General features: G+C 40.5%; 1 protein-coding gene across 3 annotated transcripts in view; it reads left to right on the top strand.

Moving 5' to 3' along the window:
- Positions 1 to 23,597, top strand: part of pik3r6 (phosphoinositide-3-kinase regulatory subunit 6) — a 101,754-nt gene that overhangs the window by 57,529 nt on the left and 20,628 nt on the right. For all 3 annotated transcript variants that reach the window (XM_088000526.1, XM_043714585.2, XM_043714584.2), the window contains 7 exons: positions 3,051 to 3,207; positions 6,117 to 6,203; positions 15,381 to 15,840; positions 17,264 to 17,366; positions 17,830 to 17,952; positions 22,728 to 22,838; positions 23,409 to 23,499. In XM_088000526.1, coding sequence (XP_087856652.1) covers positions 3,051 to 3,207; positions 6,117 to 6,203; positions 15,381 to 15,840; positions 17,264 to 17,366; positions 17,830 to 17,952; positions 22,728 to 22,838; positions 23,409 to 23,499 — 1,132 coding nt within the window. The remainder of the gene's footprint in view (positions 1 to 3,050; positions 3,208 to 6,116; positions 6,204 to 15,380; positions 15,841 to 17,263; positions 17,367 to 17,829; positions 17,953 to 22,727; positions 22,839 to 23,408; positions 23,500 to 23,597) is intronic.

Raw genomic sequence — 23,597 nt, 5'->3', positions numbered from 1 at the left:
TGCCATCTCACAGTTGGTGGTGGTTCATCTCTGAATGCATCAGTGATGAAATAATCATACAGGACTAATAACTCAGAGTTCATTTCTTTCTGGGTATTGTGTGTGTATTGCTCTCTCTGTTTCATTCTCTCTAATTATCTATAACTAATAAAACTCTGAGATCTACCCAGACCTCCCCACCAGTGTCTCTGGAGCTCCTGTTGCCTTATTTTCCATCATGCATTTTGTGTCAGTTTTATTAATCATAAATTTTTATGCCAACATTTCAAATCAGCAATGTAGCAGTCTCAACCATAGTTATTTTCAAAAACATTATCTGAATCTTTATTCTCGCTGTCAGCTAATGACTCAATTTCTAATCTTCAATGTAAGGGTTTTATTAAACAAAATATTCAAAAATAACAGGTTATCTCTACTTTCTCCCTATAGCTGCTACTAGACCTATTAAGTTTCTCAAGCAATTTCTGTTTTTGTTTCAGATTTCCATATCTGCAATTCCTTGTTTTATTAACATTTCAAGTCTGGCGTGACTCTCTTCAGAATTTCTTCAAGTTTGAAAGATGCATAATGTTGGACCCAAAATGTTAACTTTCTTTTTATCTCTCCTGATGCTGCCAGAGCTGCTGAGAATCTCCAGCATTTGTCTGTTTTTATTTCAGAATGATTTCTCGATCACTAACGGTTTTAAGTCAAATCAGGCCAATTGACCTCATCACTCACCAGGTGATCTCAACCTCAAACACAACGGAAAACCTGTCTCGGTTTTAATTGAACATCTGTAACAGGGTTGAAATGGAAAAAAAATGAGAGACTGGTCCTTCGACAATGAGACGTCACTGCCACCCACAACAGCAATTCCTGTCACCCTTTCCTTATAAGGACTTTGTTCTCTCGGTTTCCCCTCACTATGTCATCTGTTCTTACAATGCACCTTTCAATTTCTGTTTCTGATGGGTTAACCTTTTCCCTGAACCAAGAACCCCCCTTCTCTGTAACAGGCTCAGCCGTATCCAACAAATACCTGCTCTTAATGTATCTCCTTCTTCCCAGAGCCATAATACTTAGTACTCTGCTTTATCTTCCACCCCAGCAAGTTCAATGCTTATTGACCATCTTCTAATCTTGTCCTCAACTCCAGCAGCATGAAAATAAATCGTCCTTCATTTCTCAACTTTCCAAAGCTGCTACTCTTATGCTTGAGCCTGAACAAGAGAAAACATCTTCCAGATGAAGCAGTAATTTGGTATAAAGTATTGTCTGCTCACAACACCGACACCTATTTATTGGGCAGATCGAATGCAAGTTCAGTGATTACTTTGAGGTGTGACCCTGAGCTTCCAGTTGCCTGTCATTTTAACTTTCTGCCCTCTTTGTCCTCATCCTCCATCACTGTTCCAATGAAAATCGAGGATTGGTACCTCATCTCTTGACAAGGCCAATCAGAAATATTTATACTCAACGAAACGTTCAACAATTTCAGATCATAACCACTGCTTTGGACAGCAGCTTTAGGTGTTGAAAGTTCTGCAGTTCCCATTAGCACCTCGACTAGTGAGACCATCTTTTGCTTTTTAGCTTCAACATTCTCATCACTTTTTGCTGTGCAGCATAATTTCTTTTGCCATTTAATGTCTTCGCATTTCATCGCCCTGTTCTTCCCCTCTCCCCAGACCTTTCCCTTCTTGTCAACTTAATCAAAACCTCTCAGATCTCTAACTTTTCCAATCCTGACAAACTATCATCAACCAGAGACATTAGCTGCATTTCTCTCTCTCTCTCTCTCTCTCTCTCTCAGCAGATGATGCCTGACCTGCAGAGTATTTCTAGAAATTTCTTTTTTCCTGCTTCAGATTTTCAGCATTCATAGTATTTTGTTTTTACCTTTGGATTCTGTTTGACAGCTGGTGGTTGCTACCCGAGTCTTGGTCCAGTGTTGATATCCTCAGGAATCCATTCACCTAAAATTTGAAACAAATTTATTATTAAAAGCCAGTTAGCAAGGATAGATGATGTATCAAGACGACATTGTGGGGACAAAATAACTACAAGCCCCTTTTAATAGTAAGGAACAGCACAGCAGGTCAGGCAGCATCCAGGGAACAGGAGATTCGACGTTTCGGGCACAGGCCCTTCTTCAGGAATGATTCCTGAAGAAGGGCCTGTGCCCGAAACGTCGAATCTCCTGTTCCCTGGATGCTGCCTGACCTGCTGTGCTGTTCCAGCAATAAAGTTTCAACTTTGATCTCCAGCATCTGCAGACCTCACTTTCTCCTTTTAATAGTAATCCTATTAAAACAAGAGAGTGATCTTTTATTTGTTTTTGATCTTTTAAACAATCGTATTGCAACCAGTTCATGCTTTTCCCTTTTCTTCACTGCTATGCATGGAGGCAAAAAATAAGAATATTTTATGACTTTGCAACACATAAAGTATCAACACATTTCCAACTGAATCCTTCAATTGAAGACAATTTTAACGCAGCTAATTTACTGTAAATGCTTGTTTTAATTTTTAAACACAGATTCTGCATCACTGTTGAATTGCCACCTCACAGTATAACTGTATTTTAACAACACCATCTTTTGAGAAGGTCACACATTTAATCCATGACCCTGTTTGCACCTCTCAATGTGTGAATATGTTGAGTTATTTTCCCCCATTATATATGTCAAGTAACTGACTAGGCAAACAGGAGGAAGGTATGTGGGTGACCACCACAAAATCCACTCCATTCATTAAAACTTTCCACTACTGCTAGACTGTTAGCCTGAGCAGATCAGACATCATTTCTGAAGAGAGAAGGAGCGTTAACAGTTCAGTTCATTGACCTTTGTCAGAATGCAGACCTGTTGAGGATTTCTAGCATTTTCTCTTTCTATTTCAGATTTGCAGAATCTCTAGGCTATTATTTTGTGAACTGCTATCGTAATGGCTTTCTTTTGAATTATGAAATGCCATCTTTTGCTACAGTAATAAAGCTAGTCAACAGTTTTAAGTTAAATATTAATATGCACATAAGGACCACAACCAATAGCATTTTTCTTTTACAGCGTAAACCTTTCAATGTGATTGAGCGTTATTTCCAGGAAGTGGTTGCTATCACAGAGCAGTCTTGTTTCTCATCAGAGGAGGTGCCTGGAACCCAGAAGAAACATATTATCAAGTTGCAGCAACTTTACCAAACAATAATGAGCTCTGCACACCAAGGTAGGCAAGAACTAATAGTTAATCCAGTGACCATCTGATGGACTTCATTGAAAAATAAGATGGTTGCAAAAAAAAACATGTAATTCATTGATTACTTAATTTGAGGCACATTGAATTTACCAACTGCAGTAAATTGTGGATTGGTATGATGGCACATTTCTTTTGAATATGTATACGGTCTCTGGCAAGATTTTTTCAGGGAAGTGTTAAAGGAAGTTGATCATTTAGTGAGTGAGAGGGTGTTGAATCCATGTCCCTCTCATGCACCAAGCTGGATTGAGTAGTATGAGTAGAAGCCTTGATTTCGGGTCATCTACCCAGTCTACAATCTGTTAATAATGATGCCTAAAATGCACCAGTTTAAAAATTATCAGAATTTGCTGGAATGGCTACAGACTTAACCAACAGAGACTGTCAACTTCCAGTTATCAGTCGGGAATTCTGGAATGACTGCACAGGATGCAGTTTATGCATAATGCCACACGGCCTTGATGTCACAGAGGAATAAACTGGAAAGTGATTCAAGAGCCGGATTTTCCAAGTTCTGGAGTTATTGAAAGTGCATCCAATCTCACTTGGAAAAACTTCCCAGATCTCACAGTAAATGGGACCCACTTGGCTCCCAGACCATAATTCCAAATGCAGTGACAAACATCAGAGGGCCAAGAAAGATGGCCTAATTGCCTGACTTATTAAGGATAATGAAGACAGTAGTAGCCATTGCAGATAAATCCCATCAATGACACTGTGGAGTGACCCCATGAATTTCTAGGACCATAGAATCCCTACAGTGTGGAAGCGGCCATTCTACCCACTGAGTCGACACTGATCCCTGGAGCATCCCAAACCCACCCTCCCCCCCCACCCCATGCCCCACCCTATCCCTGTAAACCTGCATTTCCCGTGGCTAATCCACCTAGTTTACAAATCCCTGGACACTATATGGGCAACTTAGCATGGCCAATCCACCTAAACAGCACATCTCTGAGTTGTGGGAGGAAGCCCATGCAGATGTGGAGAAATTGTCCATGTGGAGTTTGCACAGTTGCCCCACAGTGGAATTGATCCCGGGTACCTGGTGCTGTGAGGCAGCAGTGCAAACCATCATGCTGTCCATGTATTACTTAACTGCAGAAGAGCGAAGTAAAAGGAAAGTATTTATCTTCCAGAATTTGCTGTATATATAAATTCTAACATGAGGCTTTCCAATCCTTTTCATGTAGTGCTCATTGTTCAAACAGTTACTGTTCTTCCATGGCTTTGTATTATTCATTCACATATTATGGTATTGATGGCAAGGCCAACATTTCCTCCTCTTCTTCTTGAGATCACTGTCCAACAGCAGGTCCAACCCATAGCTATGACTTCCTCCACACATGGGTAGGGTAAGGAGTCAGTCCTGAACCTATCCCAATCGGAACAGGAATCAAACTTTTGGCAGCAGGCACCAATGTGATCCAGCACAGCCATCCAATCAACTGAGCCCGTCCTCCTCAGGCAGGTTATATGTCTGGTGCTATCGATAATGTCTGTAAAGGCTCCAATTTCATTCTATCATATCGCTGACCAGGAATCTCTCTCACTCTAACTGCCTGCCTTTAATGTCTGTTGGGAAGGATTTGCAAATTGATACCCAACATGTTTGGCCAAATCATGAAGATACCTTTTGTGGTGATCAAGTCCGAGCCTGGGTTGAGAAGCAGAGAAACTACCACTGTGCCACAAGACTTCCCCTCCAGCACTTACTACCCATTCCTACTTTCCTTTGGAGAAGCTGGTTGTGAGCTCCCTTCTAAAACCTCTGTCGTCCACCTGCTGCTGTTAGGTATGAGGTTTCAGAAATATCATCCCGGCATGAATGTTACTTGCCACTTATCAGCCCAAGCTTTATTGTTGCATGTCTTGCTGCATGCAAACGTGGACTGCTTCATTATCAGAAAAGTTGCAAATGGTGCCAAACAATGTGCAGTCATCAGGGAACACCTCCACTTCAGACCTCCTGAGTTGTTGCTGAAGTATCTGAGTAGGACACTGCTCTGAGGAATTCCTGTAGTGATGTCCTGGGTCTGAAGTGATTGGCCTCCAACAACCACAGCCATATTTCTTTGTGCCAGGATTGACTCCAGTCAGTGAATAGTTTACCCTGACACCCATTCACTTCAGTTTTATTATGGTGCCTCGACTCTGTAGTCAGTCAAATGCTACCTGAGATGAGGCATCCACATGAAACTGTATGGCTGAAGATAGCACCAATGCTTCAACCAATGCTGAGCTCCCTGATCATTCAAGATGTGGATGTTCCTTTTGCACTTACATAAGAACACAGGAACAGGTGTAGGCCAGTCAGCCCCTCGAGCTTGTTTCACCATTCAATGAGATCGTGATTGATCTGTGGCCTAACTCCATAGACCTGCCTTTGGCTCATATCCCTGAATCCCTTCGCTGAACAAAACTTCATCAACTTCAGGTTTAACTTTAACAATTGATCCTGCATCCACTGTCATTTGTGGGAGAGTTGCAAACATCTATCACCCTTTGTGTGTAGAAGTGCTTCCTAACATTGCTCCTCAACAGTCTGGTTGTAATTCTCAGCCCCTAGTTCTAGAATCCCAAACCAATGGAAGCAGTTTTTTTTTATTCTACCCTGTCTTTTTCTATTCCACATTTTGTTTAATTGTCCATTATAATTCACAACTGGTTGCAGTAGGAGCATTATAGATATTTTACTGTGCCTACAGAGGGTTAATCATTTAACTATGTTAAGTATTCATACGCTTATATCTATAATTATTTCTGAGATGCAACATAAATGAAGTTTCTATTATTACAAAGCCTGCTTTCATCAAATGACTTTAGTTGTTTCTTTAGAACACAGAGTATTGAAGTGATGTTTCATTGATGTATTTTAGAGCTTCCTCCAAAAGACAGGCTGCAGAATATTCTACTGCCAAATCCAGATATCGGCTTTTTCATCTGGAAAGAGGATGACCTACTCTGTGAGTATATTTTGTTCTAATGCCATAAAGTCTCTAACTTGTGTGTACTTCTTTAAAGAAATGATTTCTTGCAAAATTCCAAATTGATATGGGCTATTTCCATTTCCAAATGTTCAAATGTTTACTGTACAGTCATTAAAATTTTCCTTGCTGGAAAGGAAAGAGGAATATCTGTAACTTTTTGTTTTACAAGTGTAGGGCAAGTATTTGGATTTGTCTGAGAAGAGAATTTATATTGTGCATTCCTAAATAATAGTCTATTACAGAGAGTTCAAAAGTCACTATTAGTAGACAGAGTGTGCATTGCCAGTACACAGTTTTATGAAAGATGACAACAGGAGCCATTTGCTGATGTGGGGGAGCCCAGATGTTATCAGTCTCTCAGTTGCCAGACTGCTCCCGCACATGTGCAAATGCTTTTAATGAAGAAAGAGCTGAAATTCTATATTAATAATCATCAAACAGGAAACATGGGGCTATGAATGCTAAATAAATCAGGCTGAAGTGTAGATTTAAGCTTCATAGTCACAAACAACTGACTTGTGACTTGTCCCATTGGAAGGTTGAGGCTTTTCGATTTCTGTCTTTACCGTAACTAAACTAATACTCCAAATAGGAGCAGAGATGTTGCTGGCTGGGAAAGATTCAAGTTTCATTCATCCTTCTATCATCCTGGTACTGGCAAGGTATGAGAGTGAAGTTGTTAACTAATCCTAAGGATAATGATATGATACTTACTGCTATGGGGTTGCTGGGTGGGCTTTAATCTTACATTACAATAGAATAAATCCTTTCTGTTCAGATTATTCTGTGGAAGTGTACACTGTGCTCCACCTAATGGTCATGATTTGGAGATGCCGGTGTTGGACTGGGGTGTACAAAGTTAAACATCACACAACACCAGGTTATAGTCCAACAGGTTTAATTGGGAGCACACTAGCTTTTGGAGCGGTGCTCCTTTATCAGGGGATTGATCACCTGATAAAGGAGCGGCACTCCGAAAGCTAGTGTGCTCCCAATTAAACCTATTGGACTATAACCTGGTATTGTGTGATGTTTAACATTGTCCACCTAATGGTAGCATTGTGCTTAACTGCAGCCATAAGCTTCGGCTGATGTTAGCACATCAGCAATGTCGGATAATCAATCAGCTTCTCGTATCATCCTCCTCCAATTCCCCAAATTAAAGCAATGCTGCCCCTAAAAACTCCATAAATTCAAATTAATCGGTGAGTGTTGTTCATTTTCAAGACACATTACTGATGTCACACCAATTAAGGTCGTCGTAGAGGCAAATTAAGATCCTTCTTAAGCATGGAATTCCTGTTTGGCTACAGTGCCCAGTGTTGTGTCTGCAGGCTGCCAGGTTATACCCCCAAGGTGAATATGTAGCAGGAAGTAATTGTCAAGGAAGACTGGCCCAAAGTCAGAAGGATAAAGGTGAAACAGCATGCCTGTGCTCAGCCACAGATTGAAAACTTGCATTTACAGGGGCAGTTCCTTCCATAAGACATAGGAGCAGAAATTAGGCTACTCAGCCCACCGTTTTGGCTCTCCTATTCTGTCATGGCTGATAAGTTTCTCAACCCCATACTCCCACTGTCTCCCCATCACCCTTGATCCCCTTGATACTCAAGAACCTATCTATCTCCGTCTTAAATACGCTCAATAGCCTGGCCTCCACAGCTTTCTGTGGTAACGGATTTTGGTGTAATCCACAAACATTCTAAGCATAACTCCTACATTCTCATCCAAATCAGTGATATAAACTGCAAACAAACAGTTTCTCATACTGTCATTCCAAGGATTGTGAGGTTGATGCATTTTAGGAGGTATATTGAGGGAGGGACACACAGAATAGATTCTAGGTCCCTGGGGGGAGAGTACGGAGGGACAAAGGGGAGCTGGGTGTACAGGTCCACAGACCCCTGAAGGTTAGGTAAAAACAAGGACTGCAGATGTTGGAAACCAGAGTCTAGATTAGAGTGGTGCTGGAAAAGCACAGGAGTTCAGGCAGCATCCGAGGAGTAGGAAAATCGACGTTTTGGGCAAAAGCCCTTCATCAGGAATGGCAGAGGAGATGAGCTGGGGGTTGCAGTGAGAGAAAGACTCACTGAGATTCTTGTGGAGAGAGGAGGAGAACTTCTTCAAGGTAGGCATCCTTGCAAGAGGATTCGCTGTAAGGTTAAAATCAACTAGGTAAAAGTGAGGACTGCAGATGCTGGAAACCAGAGTCTAGATTAGAGAGGTGCTGGAAAAGCACAGCAGGTCAGGCAGCATCCAAGGAGGGCTTTTGCCCAAAACATTGATTCTCCTGCTCCTCGGATGCTGCCTGACCTGCTGTGCTTTTCCAGCACCACTCTAATCTAGACCCCTGAAGGTTGTCAGCACAGACTGGGGTAGAAGGAACACTTGCCTTCATTAACCGGGGACGTAGGAGCAAGCAAGCACCCTCCCCCCCCACCATACTTCCAACTTCGCAAAAGACGGTTTCAGGCCACAAAGAGAACACCATGTGCCATTCCTGTCTCCTCGCTATCGGAAAACCTGGAGAGGAGGTGGGGTGGGGGAGCAGAGGAGATTCGTCAGGGGCCGTTTGCCTGGGATGGAAAGTCTTGGCTCGGAAGGGAAACGGGAGCAGCGGAGGCTGAGGAGAGGCATGGTTAGGAGGAGATGGGGAGAATCATTTCACATCCCCCTTACCCCTGCCCCAACCTCCACTCCAATTCATTGGGCGACAGGTCTAAGACCAGAGGGCACAAGTTTAAAGTGAGGAGATCTGGGAAAGAGGTTTTGGATGCAGAAATATGGAAAGTGCTGCCTGACAGGGGGGGATGGAGGCAATGTTTAAGAAGGTTCTCGATGGACAGTTGGAATGCCAGGGTACCGTAGTCTATGGTACAGGTCAATGTGATCAGTGCAGTTTGGTGCTTTTTGGTCACCGAACACAGGAAGGGCTGAAGGGTCTGTGTCTACTCTTTTAAACAGAAATGTAAAGCTACCTCTACATTGTCCCCTCCATCCCAAGACAGGGACAGCATGGGGCTAGATACAGAGTAAACTTCCCTCTACACTGTCCCCCTCCCCCATCAAACACTCCCACGACAAGGACAGCACAGGGCTAGATTCAGAGTAAAGCTCCCTCTACACCATTCCCTCTATCCCAGGACAGGGACAGCATGGGGCTAGATACAGAGCAAAGCTCCCTCTATCCCAGGACAGGAACAGCATGGGACTAGGTACACTGTAAAGCTCCCTCTACACCATCCCCTCTATCCCAGCTCAGGGGCAGCACGGGGCTAAATACAGAGTAAAGCTACCTCTACGCTGTCCTCCCATCAAATACTCCCAGGACTTTCTATCTGAAATCACTCATTTCATTGGGAACTGAAATTCTGGGTAACTTATTGCAATGCTTTAGATTCCTCTGAGGGCAGTCCCACCGTGTGAGACCTCCCTGTGCCATGGGCTCTGTATTCCCTGAACTTGCTTGGAATTCTGAGGAGGAGATGTAGCCTCCTCCAGCTCTGCAGCCACACCAAGAGAAGCAGCAACATCAGCAGCAGTTACAGCCACTGCCTTCAGCAGTCACAAATACCGGGATGGAATAGAGGGGATTGGCAGGGGATTGTATCTCAACACCCCCAGCACAGAGGGTACAGCAAGCCCTGCCCCCTGCCCCCCCCAAAATGCTTTATTTCCAAAGTTCCAGCTCTTGCAGTCCACTGCAGTCTCTTGTGGAAAGATAAACTCCCCAAGAGAAGCAGGTAAGTCCCTTGTTGTCTGTGGTGACAATAGTGATGACAGATCTGAATATCTACATTTTTTGGATATCCATGTTCCTTCAGGGCTCAGCTGCTGGCATTTCTAAAATTTCACAATCCTTGATTGTGAGAGCCTCCAACTTTAAGACTGAGAGGCCTGTCAAATCCAGAGAACAATTGGCTTTGATTATTTTGTGGGATTTCTACAGGTCCACGCAATTATACGTAACACCTTAGTTGTCGGATGGGTGCAATAAGAATAGCCAGATGTAATTGTAAATCAGAAGAGATTACATTCCTTTAATGTATAACTAGTATATGGCATCAGCAAGTGGTTAATGCCAGTGTGCATCAAGTAACCCAGGAGTGGTCGTGATCTGTTCATCCCTTGGCATTCTCATATTCTGCAGCCCTTCTCTTGACTAGACTGTCTCAGCAGTTGGCTTCTGGGAGGTCAACACACAACTCTTGTAATTGATGTGCAGGCCTTTGTTGTGGGCCATTGTACACCCATTAGCTACTACCTGCAAGTTTGGCCACTCTTTCAATGAAGGTGACCTCTGCAGCAAGTCCTGTGTAAGTGGACTAGCTCTTGTTGTGTGTCTGCAATTATGCAAGAAATTGGGAAGAGAACCACTATATATATTTTCGCTGTTGGTGATTTCTCACATGGGGTAGCTTAGGCAAATAGAATTAAGGAGAATCCAAAGGGTTTTTACAAATATATTAAGGACAAAAGGGTAACTAGGGAGAGAATAGGGCCCCTCAAAGATCAGCAAGGCGGCCTTTGTGTGGAGCCACAGATAATGGGGGAGATACTAAATGAATATTTTGCATCAGTATTTACTGTGGAAAAGGATATGGAAGATATAGATTGTAGGGAAATAGATGGTGACACCTTGCAAAATGTCTAGATTACAGAGGAGGAAGTGCTGGATGTCTTGAAACGGGTAAAGGTGGATAAATCCCCAGGACCTGATCAGGTGTACCTGAGAACTCTGTGGGAAGCTAGAGAAGTGATTGTTGGGCCTCTTACTGAGATATTTGTATCATCGATAGTCACAGGTTAGGTGCCAGAAGACTGGAGGTTGGCAAACGTGGTGCCACTGTTTAAGAAGGGTGGTAAAGACAGGCCAGGGAACTATAGACCGGTGAGCCTGACCTCGGTGGTGGGCAAGTTGTTGAAGGGAATCCTGAGGGACAGGATGTACATGTATTTGGAAAGGCAAGGACTGATTAGGGATAGTCAACATGGCTTTGTGTGTGAGAAATCATGTCTCACAAACTTGATTGAGATATTTGAAGATGTAACAAAGAGGATTGATGAGGGCAGAGCAGTAGATGTGATCTATATGGACTTCAGTAAGGCGTTCGACAAAGTTCCCCATGGGAGACTGATAAGCAAGGTTAGATCTTATGGAATACAGGGAGAACTAGCCATTTGGATACAGAACTGGCTCAAAGGTAGAAGACAGAGGGTGGTGGTGGAGGGTTGTTTTTCAGACTGGACGCCTGTGTCCAGTGGAGTGCCATAAGGATCGGTGCTGGGCCCTCTACTTTTTGTAATTTACATAAATGATTTGGGTGTGAGCATAAGAGGTACAGTTAGTAAGTTTGCAGATGACAGCAAAATTGGAGGTGTAGTGGACAGCGAAGAGGGTTACCTCAGATTACAACAGGATCTGGACCAGATGGGCCAATGGGCTGAGAAGTGGCAGATGGAGTTTAATTCAGATAAATGCGAGGTGCTGCATTTTTGGGAAAGCAAATCTTAGCAGGACGTATACACTTAATTTTAAGGTCCTAGGGAGTGTTGCTGAACAAAGAGACCTTGGAGTGCAGGTTCATAACTCCTTGAAAGTGGAGTCGCAGTTGGATAGGACAGTGAAGAAGGCGTTTGGTATGCTTTCCTTTATTGGTCAGAGTATTGAGTACAGGAGTTGGGAAGTCATGTTGCGGCTGTACAGGACATTGGTTAAGCCACTGTTGGAATATTGCATGCAATTCTGGTCTCCTTCCTATCGGAATGATGTTGTGAAACTTGATAGGGTTCAGAAAAGACTTACAAGGATGTTGCCAGGGTTGGAGGATTTGAGCTACAGGGAGAGGCTGAACAGGCTGGGCTGTTTTCCCTGGAGCATCGGAGGCTGAGGGGTGACCTTATAGAGGTTTACAAAATTATGAGGGGCATGGATAGGATAAATAGGCAAAGTTTTTACCCTGGGGTCGTGGAGTCCAGAACTAGAGGGCATAGGTTTAGGGTGAGAGGGGAAAGATATAAAACAGACCTAAGAGGCAACGTTTTCACGCAGAGAGTGGTACATGTATGGAATGAGTTGCCAGAGGAAGAGGTGGAGGCTGGTACAATTGGAAGATTTAAGAGGTATTTGGATGGGTATATGAATAGGAAGGGTTTGGAGGGATATGGGCCAGGTGCTGGCAGGTGGGACTAGATTGGGTTGGGATATCTGGTCGGCATGGACGGGTTGGACCGAAGGGTCTGTTTCCATGCTGTACATCTCTATGACTCTATGACTCTTCACTCCCAAACTGTTTTACAGTGCTTGCCAAAGGCAGTTTGGCTTTAGCTATTCTGCTGTTAAATTTTACCATCTATCCGAACTGCTCTAAATCACTGTGATAGGTCTGTATCTCAACTGCTGCAGTGTATTGCAGAGTCTCGTAGCAACACATTGGGCATGGATCTTGTGGGACATGGTTAATAGCAGGTTAATAGCCCACTCTGCAGCTCAATTAAGTAAATTATTATTTATTATTCTGCTTTGCAAGGTTCATGGAAGACTTCTCTTTTGTTCGTGTACCAAATATAGCCCTATAAAGTATTATTTTTATTGCCTAAAGATTGGCTGGATGAATTCTTGTGTAAAGACATTTTGATCAAAATATTCATCGTCATCATCATAAAATAAATATTTTTCCCATTTTGTTCTTTGCAAACCAGTCATCATTCTCTCACATAACAAGTCAAGTGACCACTTTTAGTTTTCTTCTATTGGGCATAACTGCATGAGAAAAGGTTGATGAGTCTGAGGTACTCTGATTTTCAGGCTAACTGAAGTAGCTTGTCAATATTCAATTTGCCTCCTAATTCTGGAGTCTTGGATTTGATATTCTAATTAAGGAATTATTTCTGAATGCATACAAAAGATAATGAACTGAATTTTCTCAATTGCTAGTTTGGCATTTTAAATTTTGCTTTAAATCTGAGTAATATAGCAAAACAAAGAGAAAAAAGAAAATTTACAGCCCACCAACAGGCCCTTCGGCCCTCCAAGCCTGAGTCGATCCAAATCCACTGTCTAAACCTGACCCCCAGAAGTAATTGAGAATAAGGCAGCAAGACCTGTAGAAAAGTTTATATTTCTCAAATTGGATACCAGTAAATGTCTTGATCTTTGGCATTATAGGTTTTGATGCCTTGATGTCATGTTCCTTCGGCTTAAAGTTGTACCTAATCTGTGCTAACTGTCATTTGTAGGTAGAGTTGGAAAAGCACAGTGTAGTAATCTGTCTTGGGATATAGGCTTGATGGAAGTGACCTGAAAATTAGTGACCTGACATCATGGCAAGTTGTTGTCATTATTGCCAGCTTTGGATCTCTGCCAAGTTTACATGACTCAAACTTGGGTCACTGTACTCTGCTTTGGTAGGTTCATAGAAAACTTTTCTCTTGTTCATGTACCAAATATGGCCCTAGAGCCATCCAAATGAGTGAATTTGAGGATGTGAGACTCCACACTCCAGTCTGTCTTCATCAGGAGCAAAGGGATCTGTATTACCTGGAAGTAATCTACAGACTTCTGAACATAATTCTTATGGGACTAGTGTTGTTTAATTCGGCCTTGCATGTTTATGGCATGAACATAATGTACATTGAAGTTACTACATCAGCATGTTAGCATTCAGCATCTTTCAGTCCATATACAATAGCAGCACTAATGTTTCACAAAAGCCGTCTATCCTTTATGGAACACTTTGTGAAAAGAACCCCTTCAAACCTTTGGGTATTGGAGATAAAACAATGTAACTCAATAGTAATGGATTTTAATATATGTAAGAACTGTGTACAAAGGGGCTCCAGTAAGAACTGTATTCCGGGATTCTATTGCAGCCTCGAACTTGTGCTATAATTGCTGAATAAGAGAGGCTATTTTCTCCATTCACTAATTTCGGTCATTATTTGTACACGCTCCCATAACTTGATGACCAAAATCAGTGAATGGCAGAAATCGCCTTTTACAAGAACCCCTTTATACACAGTTCTTACAAATATTAAAATTCCAATACTATGGTGTTACACTTTTATATCTCGTACACAAAGGTTTGAAGGGCTGCTGTCTTGGGAGACAGGAGATGGGTTAAAATAAATCCAATGCTGGCTGCTACTCCTGATGTGATTAAAAGTGTCTGTCCAGTCTGCTTGCATAATTAAGAGGTGTTTGTCCTTTTGTCTTTTAAGTTAGTAAATTTTAGTAAAAATACTAGGCCAATATGCTCTACATAACTTTAAAAATTGTACCTGTTCTTAATAAAAGAATAAAGTATATTAAACTGACTACTGCAGCTGGGTTGTGAGATTTGTTTACTATTTGCCGGTATGAGTTTCATTCATTCATGCAATTCCACGGAAGCGCCATTTTGTCAGTTAGTTTCTTAAAGGGATAATGGCCCAATTTAAAGGTATTTGATAGGTACTTACTAATTGGAAATCTATTCAGGCCCAAGAGGTGGTTGGTAAGGGCTGATTAACATTATGTTTTGTGGCGACTTCATTGGGATGGCATTGTTCTGTATGCTGCACCTATTCAGAGGAAGACACTGCTTGTAGTGAGGGCCAATAAGGTGTGAAAATGCAGTAATGGGTTTGAAAGGGATGTTTTGATTAAAAAGAGTTGTTTTAAATTTGGCCTATCTTATGTTAGTTAAATATAGTATGAAACCGTGATTTTATGAATGAATGAAACCGAGTTATAGTAAATAACGGGTTAGTAAAAGGATATGAATGAATAAATATAGCAAGATGGTGTGTGAGTTAATAAAGATAACCTATAACACAATATCTCAACTCACCAAAACAAAACATGGCATCCTTTTTGTCTATAGAAATTCAAATATTGAGCTGAACTTCATAAGATGGATTTGATTAAGCTGTGGGAAATTTGTTCATAAACCAATTAGAGTTGGCCCAGCTTTGACTTGTTCCCAGGAAACAAGAAATTAATTTGTGTGAGAACTTACAAGAATCTGTCCTCATAATGTTTGTATCTTGTCTGTGATCCATTTTGCCATTTCATATACATATTAATGTATATGTTGGTCATGTATGTTGCATATCATGCATTTTGCCCACCATGTTTTGCCTCTGGCTCATGTTGTTTTTTTTTTCCCCCAGGGAAAGAACTGGTGCAATTTGTTAAAAGTCGATGTGGCAGTAGCCAGGACTACTTGAATAGTGATTCTGACAATTGTGAACTGAGCGAAACAATAGACAGTCTTAACATTGAGCAAACAAGATTATCAGTTCTGTCAAATGACAGTGGTATTGTCAAAGATTGTGGGGATCTCCCTCTTGCAAATGACATGCCAGCTGCAGGGCCCAGTGAGAAAGAGCAGACCAAGTTTGTCAGAAAAGCCTGCATAAAGAAGAAAAGCTATGATTCCGAAAACACACTGAACCTTTCAGATGTTTATGATACCTCTGCAACAGGAGGTACTGTGCAACTTCAGCGTAAGTTTGGTTGCAATACAATGCTGTTCAACTTCAAACAACAGAAGCCTCACACTGCGCGTGTCGTAGTACTTGGGAATGATTGCATTTTGGGACGATTGGCAAAGGCCGTTCTTTCTATCAGGTATTTTATTTAATACTTATTCAGAATTTAGATAAACAATTTTCAAAATAAGAAAAGTTCCCCTTCATTGATGACATCTAATACTGCATCTGGTTTGATTCTCCTCTATATTTTCCTGTTGAATTTTCATGATTTACAAAAGAGTAGGGTGTCACTTTATAAGCTGGTCATTACTGCTTCTCCTTCTTAGACAGACAGGTGTTTTAACCTCTGCATTTTTTCTGTGACCTGTTGCATTAAGCTAGTTTGTGTTCTTTAATCTTGTGATGATACCCTTTACTTGATACAGTTGACAACGAATGTGAGTGGACTGTTTAACAGTAGTGAGCATCACAGGTCAGCTTGTTTGTAATTTTACTGATGTCCACGCATGTGCACTGAGTCTATGTGAAGTCTTTGAAAATGGAAATAATTATGATTTTGTTTTTTTCTTTTGTAAGCTTCACCCTTTCATAGCGTAGGGTCACTAAAGTTAAGTTAAGCCTAGTGAAGTAAGCCCCTGTGGGTATCACCTCAGCTAAGACATATTATTTTAAGTCCATTGTGTCTGCCTGTAGCAGACCTACTTGTAGGTATAATTTAATCCAGTGTGAAATTGCAATATACTCAGAATTTCAAAGTGCTAGTTCAGTAGAACCAGAAATAAACTAGTGTTTGGATCTGGATACTGTCAGTCAACCTGTTCAGACATGATTTAGAAATTCCGGTGTTGGACTGGGCTGTACAAAGTTAAAAATTACACAACACCAGGTTAAAGTCCAACAGGTTTAATTAGAAGCACTACTCCTTCACAACCACCTGATGAAGGAGCAGCGCTTCAAAAGTTAATGCTTCCAAATAAACCTGTTAGACTATAACCTGGTGTGGTGTGATTTTTAACTCTGTTCAGACATGTTATGACGCACCTCTGATGTATGTAGGACTTGAACCCAGGTCCTCTAACCCAGAGGTAGGAGCACTACCAATATGCTGCAAGAGCTTGTCATCTTAAATTATACCTACAGGTAGGTCTGCTACAAGCAGTCCTGATTATGCTGTGACTCAAAAATGTGACTATGATTTGTTACTTTTCCCATTTAATATTGTTACTGTTAAAACCAACTTTATAATGATATCATAGAGTTTCCTTTCCTAAAGGCATCTTGATACTTTAAAAATTTCAAATGAAACTTCAACTTTGATTGTGTTCATATTCTTTTATGGAAATGTATTAGAAATTCAGCAGTTTCCTCTTTAGTTTCTGTTTCTGAACCAAAGTTTGTATAGTTTCATGATCTGGGGCTGATGAATAATTGTTTGAAAGTTTTCTCAAAGTAACAGAAATATATTTTAAATAAAAACATTAGTAGAGCTGCAGTCTAAACTGCAATCATAAGCTTAAAAATAATGACAAAAGTATTTTTACTTCAATTCTATTACTTAGGAAAAGAGAAACAAGAAGATGTATTCTGACCTCAAAACTAAACCTGCAGTTCTACTACATCCCAGTTACAAATGAGGAGCAGACCCCGGTATCTGCCAGCAAGGTGTGTCTAAGCTGTATTTCAAATAGTCCTTTTTGCAGTTGACTCTGTGGGATATTAATTTTATTTTTTATGTAGCAGATCTGCCTTGTCTCTGCTGACTACATGACTCATACAATTAACTTTTTGAACAAATCAGAATAGGTTGCAAAATAGTTGTATTGAAGCCCTTTGAGATATTTGACATGCTATATAATTGACTTGTCAATCAAAACCTTGCAATGTTGGTGTTAAAATGTTTTGCTTAGTAGTGTAAGGATTATATTCTCTGCTTGACTGTGAAATTAAACCTCTTAATATTCTAAAATCATTGAAGAGATATTGCTGCAGACTTGAAGTAGCTAATGTGAAATGTATTGAAAACAATTACTCCAGAACCAGAGTTACTTTTAACGACTGTTTAAAAAGTATAAATTCTATCAGCATCTGCAGATAGTGAACACATTTTTGAATACTTTGTTTTTAGATCATCCCGTTATTGCGCAGTGACTTTTCTTGTGAAATGTCCAGGTATTTGGGTGGCATCGACCCGTGGTATAACAGCAATATCAACAGCCTGCGAGATATGATACCTGAACTAGCTAGAACGGTAAGGCCATTTCCGATTGCATCCTTATGAGGTAGCCTGCTTATGTGCTGTATAACAGAAATGATTGTAGTAAAAAGAATGTCACAGGATACATGTTAATTCTATAATTTTTGGGTATTTAATGTGTTTAGGAATTAGGCACTAACCACTGTTAATGACTCAACTCTGCTCATGTATAGGAGCAGTGATTTTTTTTTCCTTTATTAATCAATGGATTGAGGGTGTTGCTGGCTAGGCAGCATTTATTGCCAATCCCTAATTACTCAGAGGGCAGTTAAGAGTCAACCTCATTGTTGTGGGTCTGAAGTCACAGGTCGGCCAGACCAGGTAAGAACATTAGTGAACTAGATGATTAGATTAGATTAGATTAGATTAGATTACATTACAGTGTGGAAACAGGCCCTTCGGCCCAACAAGTCCACACCGACCCGCCGAAGCGAAACCCACCCATACCCCTACATTTACCCCTTACCTAACACGACGGGCAATTTAGCATGGCCAATTCACCAGACCCTGCACATCTTTGGACTGTGGGAGGAAACCAGAGCACCCGGAGGAAACCCACGCAGACACGGGGAGAACGTGCAAACTCCACACAGTCAGCCGCCTGAGGCGGGAAGTGAACCCGGGTCTCAGGCGCTGTGAGGCAGCAGTGCTAACCACTGTGCCACCGTGCCGCCCATTAACAACAGCCTGCGAGATATGATACCTGAACTAGCTAGAACGGTAAGGCCATTTCCGATTGCATCCTTATGAGGTAGCTTGCTTATGTGCTGTATAACAGAAATGATTGTAGTAAAAAGAATGTCAGATGGGTTTTTTCTGAGAATCGACAATGGATTCATGGCTATCATTAGACTCTTAATTCAAATGTTTTTTTTCAATTCAAATTCCACCCTCTGCTGTGGCGGGATTTCACCCCAGGTCCCGAGAACACTATCTGGAACTCTGGATTAGTAGTCCAGTGATAATGCCACTAGGCAATCACCTTCTTCATGCTGCCTAATGACCCTTTTCCTATTGGAATATCTGGGCCATTATTTTCCCCTATTATGGAAATAGACTCTGGAGCCTCTGAAATATCATCGAAATGTGGAGTCTGCTCTTGTACTCCATTCTAAAAGCAGCAAACTGTATTCTAAATTAATTATATTACAATACACTGATTGCAGTGAATTAAGTGAGGAAAATATAAAGTAATATTGTTAATACTTTTCAAACAACAGATTAACATAAGCTGCGAAATGAGCAAAGAAAGTCATTAAGGCAATTGTGTAAACCATTCATTTGCTAATTATTGTTGAAAGTGATTTCTAGCTCATAGTAATTTAAAACTGGTTTATCATTTTCATGTATCACTGGTTCCTAATGTACTAATGTAATGTAAACTACTATAGAATTAAACCATACTACAATTTTCATTGATAAACATCTTAGCCTGTTATCATGAAATAGCTCTTCCGTTAATTTATCACTAAGGTAAGCTTGCATTGAGCTACCATGCCAAAAGAAATTGTATTTCACCAGATCTGTTCATCCGCAGTTAATTACAACTACTTTCATTCATAGCATTTAAGATACTGTTCAAAGTTTGCATTGCTTGCATTTTCTACATCAGCAGGCTATCAAGATGCTGGTAGTGGATTAAACAGCATCTGGGCTCCTCAGCTTAAGGCTTGTCTGCTCTATTTGCTTTTCTTTTCAATTTCTTCCTTCCTTTATTCTTTAAGTGATTGATTCTGCTGACCTTCTGGTGAATGCCTGGTGAAGAGCAATGGTGCAAAGTGAAACTCTTGGTGGCAGTATTTTGGGTCCGAGTCCTGGTGGTGGTGGTGGTGGTGATGTTGTAGCCAGCTGGAGGAGGAGGAAGGATGTTTCAGGAGGCTGCTGCAGCGGACAAGGTGGTGTGGTCTGTTCCTCATGGCCATTGCAGCCATGTCCTCCTGCGTTCAATAGAGTGGTGGTCTGCTTCTGTGACATGGTGGATCTGGCCCAGGATTTCTTGAGGAGGCTTTTTCGTGTCTTCCAGCCAGGGATTCCAACAGCCTGGAACGATGGTCTGCTTCTGCAATGTGATGGGTCCTTGAGGTTGCTTCTGCAGTATCTTCAGCGGCATGGTGTTCCAACCGGGATTCCAATGGTCTGAGATTCAGTTGTTTCGATGTTGACTTTTCTGCAGTGGTGGGGAACCTGGTTCCTGTCTTTTCCATGACCTTGGGAACCAATGAACCGTGAATTAAACAATTCTAATTTAAAAAAATATATTAATTTCTATAGCTAAAATGGTGCTAGAATGTGGTGACTTAAGCACCTCACTGTACTTTTTTGTAAAATACAAGTGACAACAAATTTCTGTTCTGTTCTATGCTAACTATCAAGTCATGTTGTGTTTCTCTTTCTGCCTGAAATTCTGGAACAAGACTCTACCAAAGGTGGACCTGTACTGGAGTAAACTGCTGTGGTAATGGGACAGCCTATTAAAACTGGGTGCCTATGGATCTGGGCATGCAAAGCACCGATTTAGTCTAAAAGCAAGATGTGAGGGCAGCTCCATCCACAAGTTCACAGCAAAATATTGCCTATAGTTAGACACAATAATTCATTTGCAGTCATGCAATTAGCACATTTTGTTTTAGGATGTCTTTATGATTCCAGGGAGTATTGGTACTTTAACTACCGTGAATCAGTCACCTGATCCCCCACCCTTTGCTGTTGTAACAAGGTTATTTTTTAAAAGTTCACTTCTCTTGTGGACACCTTTCACCAAGTTCCAGATGAAGTTGTGGTTTAAAAGGGGCCAATGTAACCAAGCTTTCCTGAATTAACAAAATATACACACATATACACAAAGATCATTAAACAGAGGTGATCCAAAAAGATAAGTTTTTTTTAAATAAAAGCAGAAATACAAATGTGAAAATGCAAAAAAAAGGTTGAACATATTGCAGCAGTTGACATTGATAGTTGAACAGTCAGTATCATGATTTTTGCTATTTGGTGAAGATTCTATAGTTATGATTCCCTTTTTAACCAACTTGCAGAACCCTGAGTGAGGGATGTCTTTACCTGTAACACAGTGGTGATGAAGCAAAAGTTGTTTGGCTCTAACCCTTGTAGCAATGTTCAAATCCAGGCTGGCACGCATGAGAGTATTCAGGCTCAATAGCACTCTCTCTAGTAGAGTTGAAATTGACTTTTCAACCCCCAACCTAGTGTATTATTTAAAGGAAAACACAGAATGTGCTGCAGTTTTGGGACCCAATCTACAAGAGATCACTTGCTATTAACAGGGCTCATTACCCCCTTATTATCTTTTTAATGAAAAGAGATCACAATCCAGTCTGCTTAGACTGGCCCCTTCCCCTTTTTGAAGGGCTGTTGCTTCAAGTCCTTTTCAAATTCTGTGCATCTCTATCTCGAGAGAGCCACTTAATTTGCATCCACAACCATATTTGACTGTATCAGCTCTCTTTTTAGAAAATATGTTTTGGAATTACAAGTTAAAAATGCCCACATTACTTTAGGGCTCCAATATGTGGTCATGACAGTATAAAAAATGCTGTGTTGACAAAGTGTCTAGGGAAGAACAGATCTGGTGAAAGTACATTTTGTGATTTTAAGTTAATATGAAATTATTTAGTCTGGTTATTCAGTGATTCAAAATAAAGTGATGGATTTTGAATGTGTGTTGATTGACAATCACCCCTGCATGGTTGGGAAATGGCAGGCGAGAACTGGGTATTCAGTTACTGTTTTTAATCAAGAGTAGAACCTTAACTCTCAGCAAAGAGTTATGGAAATGAAAAGAATGCAAAGCAAGTGAATATAAACATACACATAACCAAATAGAGGGAAGCAATACATAAGTAGCTTTAAAAGTAAAGACCACTACAATGCCATTGTAATATAATCTCTAATCTAAAATGTATGTCAAGACTTTAAGAATGAAATTGAGCGGAAAGGAGGGATCATTTTATGGGACTGCACTCATTTGGAAAAGTTTGCATTTCTTGCACACAATCTATTGCAGGTAATACCTGTGAGTGCATTTTCAGTATAATTTGACTTATATTTTAATCAGGCATCATAGACAAAACTAATACTGAACATAAAAATCATTCTCCTGGACTTCACTATTTAAGGGAATAGGTTCTCAGTGGTTGAAATCACAGTGTATAACATTATTCTTCAGTATTGAGGCTTTCTCACTGAATTTCTTTGTTCATTATTCTAAAAAAGGTATAGACCATTTTAACAATGTGTTAATACAAGATGTTAAAACGACAGACAAAGGAATTTAACGTGAATATATTAACATTGACTCCCTAATATGTGGTATTATTTCAATCCCTTTTGTTATCAAGGTCCTCTTATTTTGTGTGTTCAGTCAGGTTTAGTTAGATGTGTTTTTGTAGTATATAAAACAGTCGTAGGAATTTCTATACAGCTGCAGAAAAAGATAGAGCCCATCTTTCAGAAGAAGTGGTAATTGAAACCATTAGCTTGTTAGCCAATGAACAATTACAATCTGTCGTCATATAGTTAACTTTGTGGCAGTGAAAACAGCTCACAAATAAGAGTAAGACTCTGGCGTGGAGGAAAGTAACAATCTAATACAAATGATGTTTGAAGAAGGTTAACAACAATACGAAAACAACCCAAAACCCTAATATTAGCGTTTACCTTAAGTGTTAATCTTTTGAAAAATAACCTAATAAAGATCTTTTCCATTTCCAGCTATTTGATAGACTAACAGATTTAAATGTTTCTCACAGTCACCACCATCCAGACAACAGCCCAATGCAGACCCATTTATTTTGGATGTTACCTCGTACTATGTACGAATGGGATATCAGCCTGTTTGCTTTCAAATCTACAGTGTAATGGTGAGTATTTTCATCTCAATTGTAACTAAAACATTAGATACCAATTGGGATAACCATATTTCTGTTACAATGGCCAAAATTTATCCTGTCTGGATGCACAATTATAAAAATATTTAAAGTAGTATTTCCTCATGCACAGTTACATTTTGTAGAGTGGTAATCTAGATTTGAGTGCAGGCCAGGTTTTGCCCCTAGTTAAATTTGCCTGATGTCTGAGTTTGTGAGACATCTTGCCCTGTAATAGTGAAGAGCCCACAAGTGGTTGACTGCAGTTGTGGCTGGCAGCAAAGATTCAATGTCAGATTACATCACCCTTCCATTCCGCTAGCTGCAGGCACAAACCTCTTCTGAACAGAATGCCAATTTGAGTAGAACTTTCTTTTAAGTGTTGAATAGGAAGGAAGTTGACTTAACTGCATGAACTGTTCCTTCATTTATAAAGTAGTGGTTCAGAATGCACCACTGAATTTCATTGATTTTTTGTTTAGTTTTAGTCAAGGACTGAACTGGAAAAACTCAGTGAATTTTTTTTTGCTTATGCTTGAATTTAAATCTCATTCTGTGTCACAGTTTACTTTTATAGACAAAACCATTGAATGCGTGGATGATGTTTTTCTCATTCAGCTTGATGCAGAGCTTCCGGAATTAAAGTACAGCAAAGGTCAGTTATGTATGAGAAAATATACAGCATCCAATCACAATTTTGGGCCGAATGTTATGTGTTTTTGACTAAGTCTAAGGTGCATGGAGATTTCTGGC

The sequence above is a fragment of the Chiloscyllium plagiosum genome, unplaced genomic scaffold (assembly GCF_037043375.1).
Source record: "Chiloscyllium plagiosum isolate Xiang-an unplaced genomic scaffold, Cpla_swu_hap1 HiC_scaffold_25, whole genome shotgun sequence".
Lineage (NCBI taxonomy): Eukaryota > Metazoa > Chordata > Chondrichthyes > Orectolobiformes > Hemiscylliidae > Chiloscyllium > Chiloscyllium plagiosum.
This window is presented reverse-complemented; position numbering and strand designations above follow the sequence as displayed.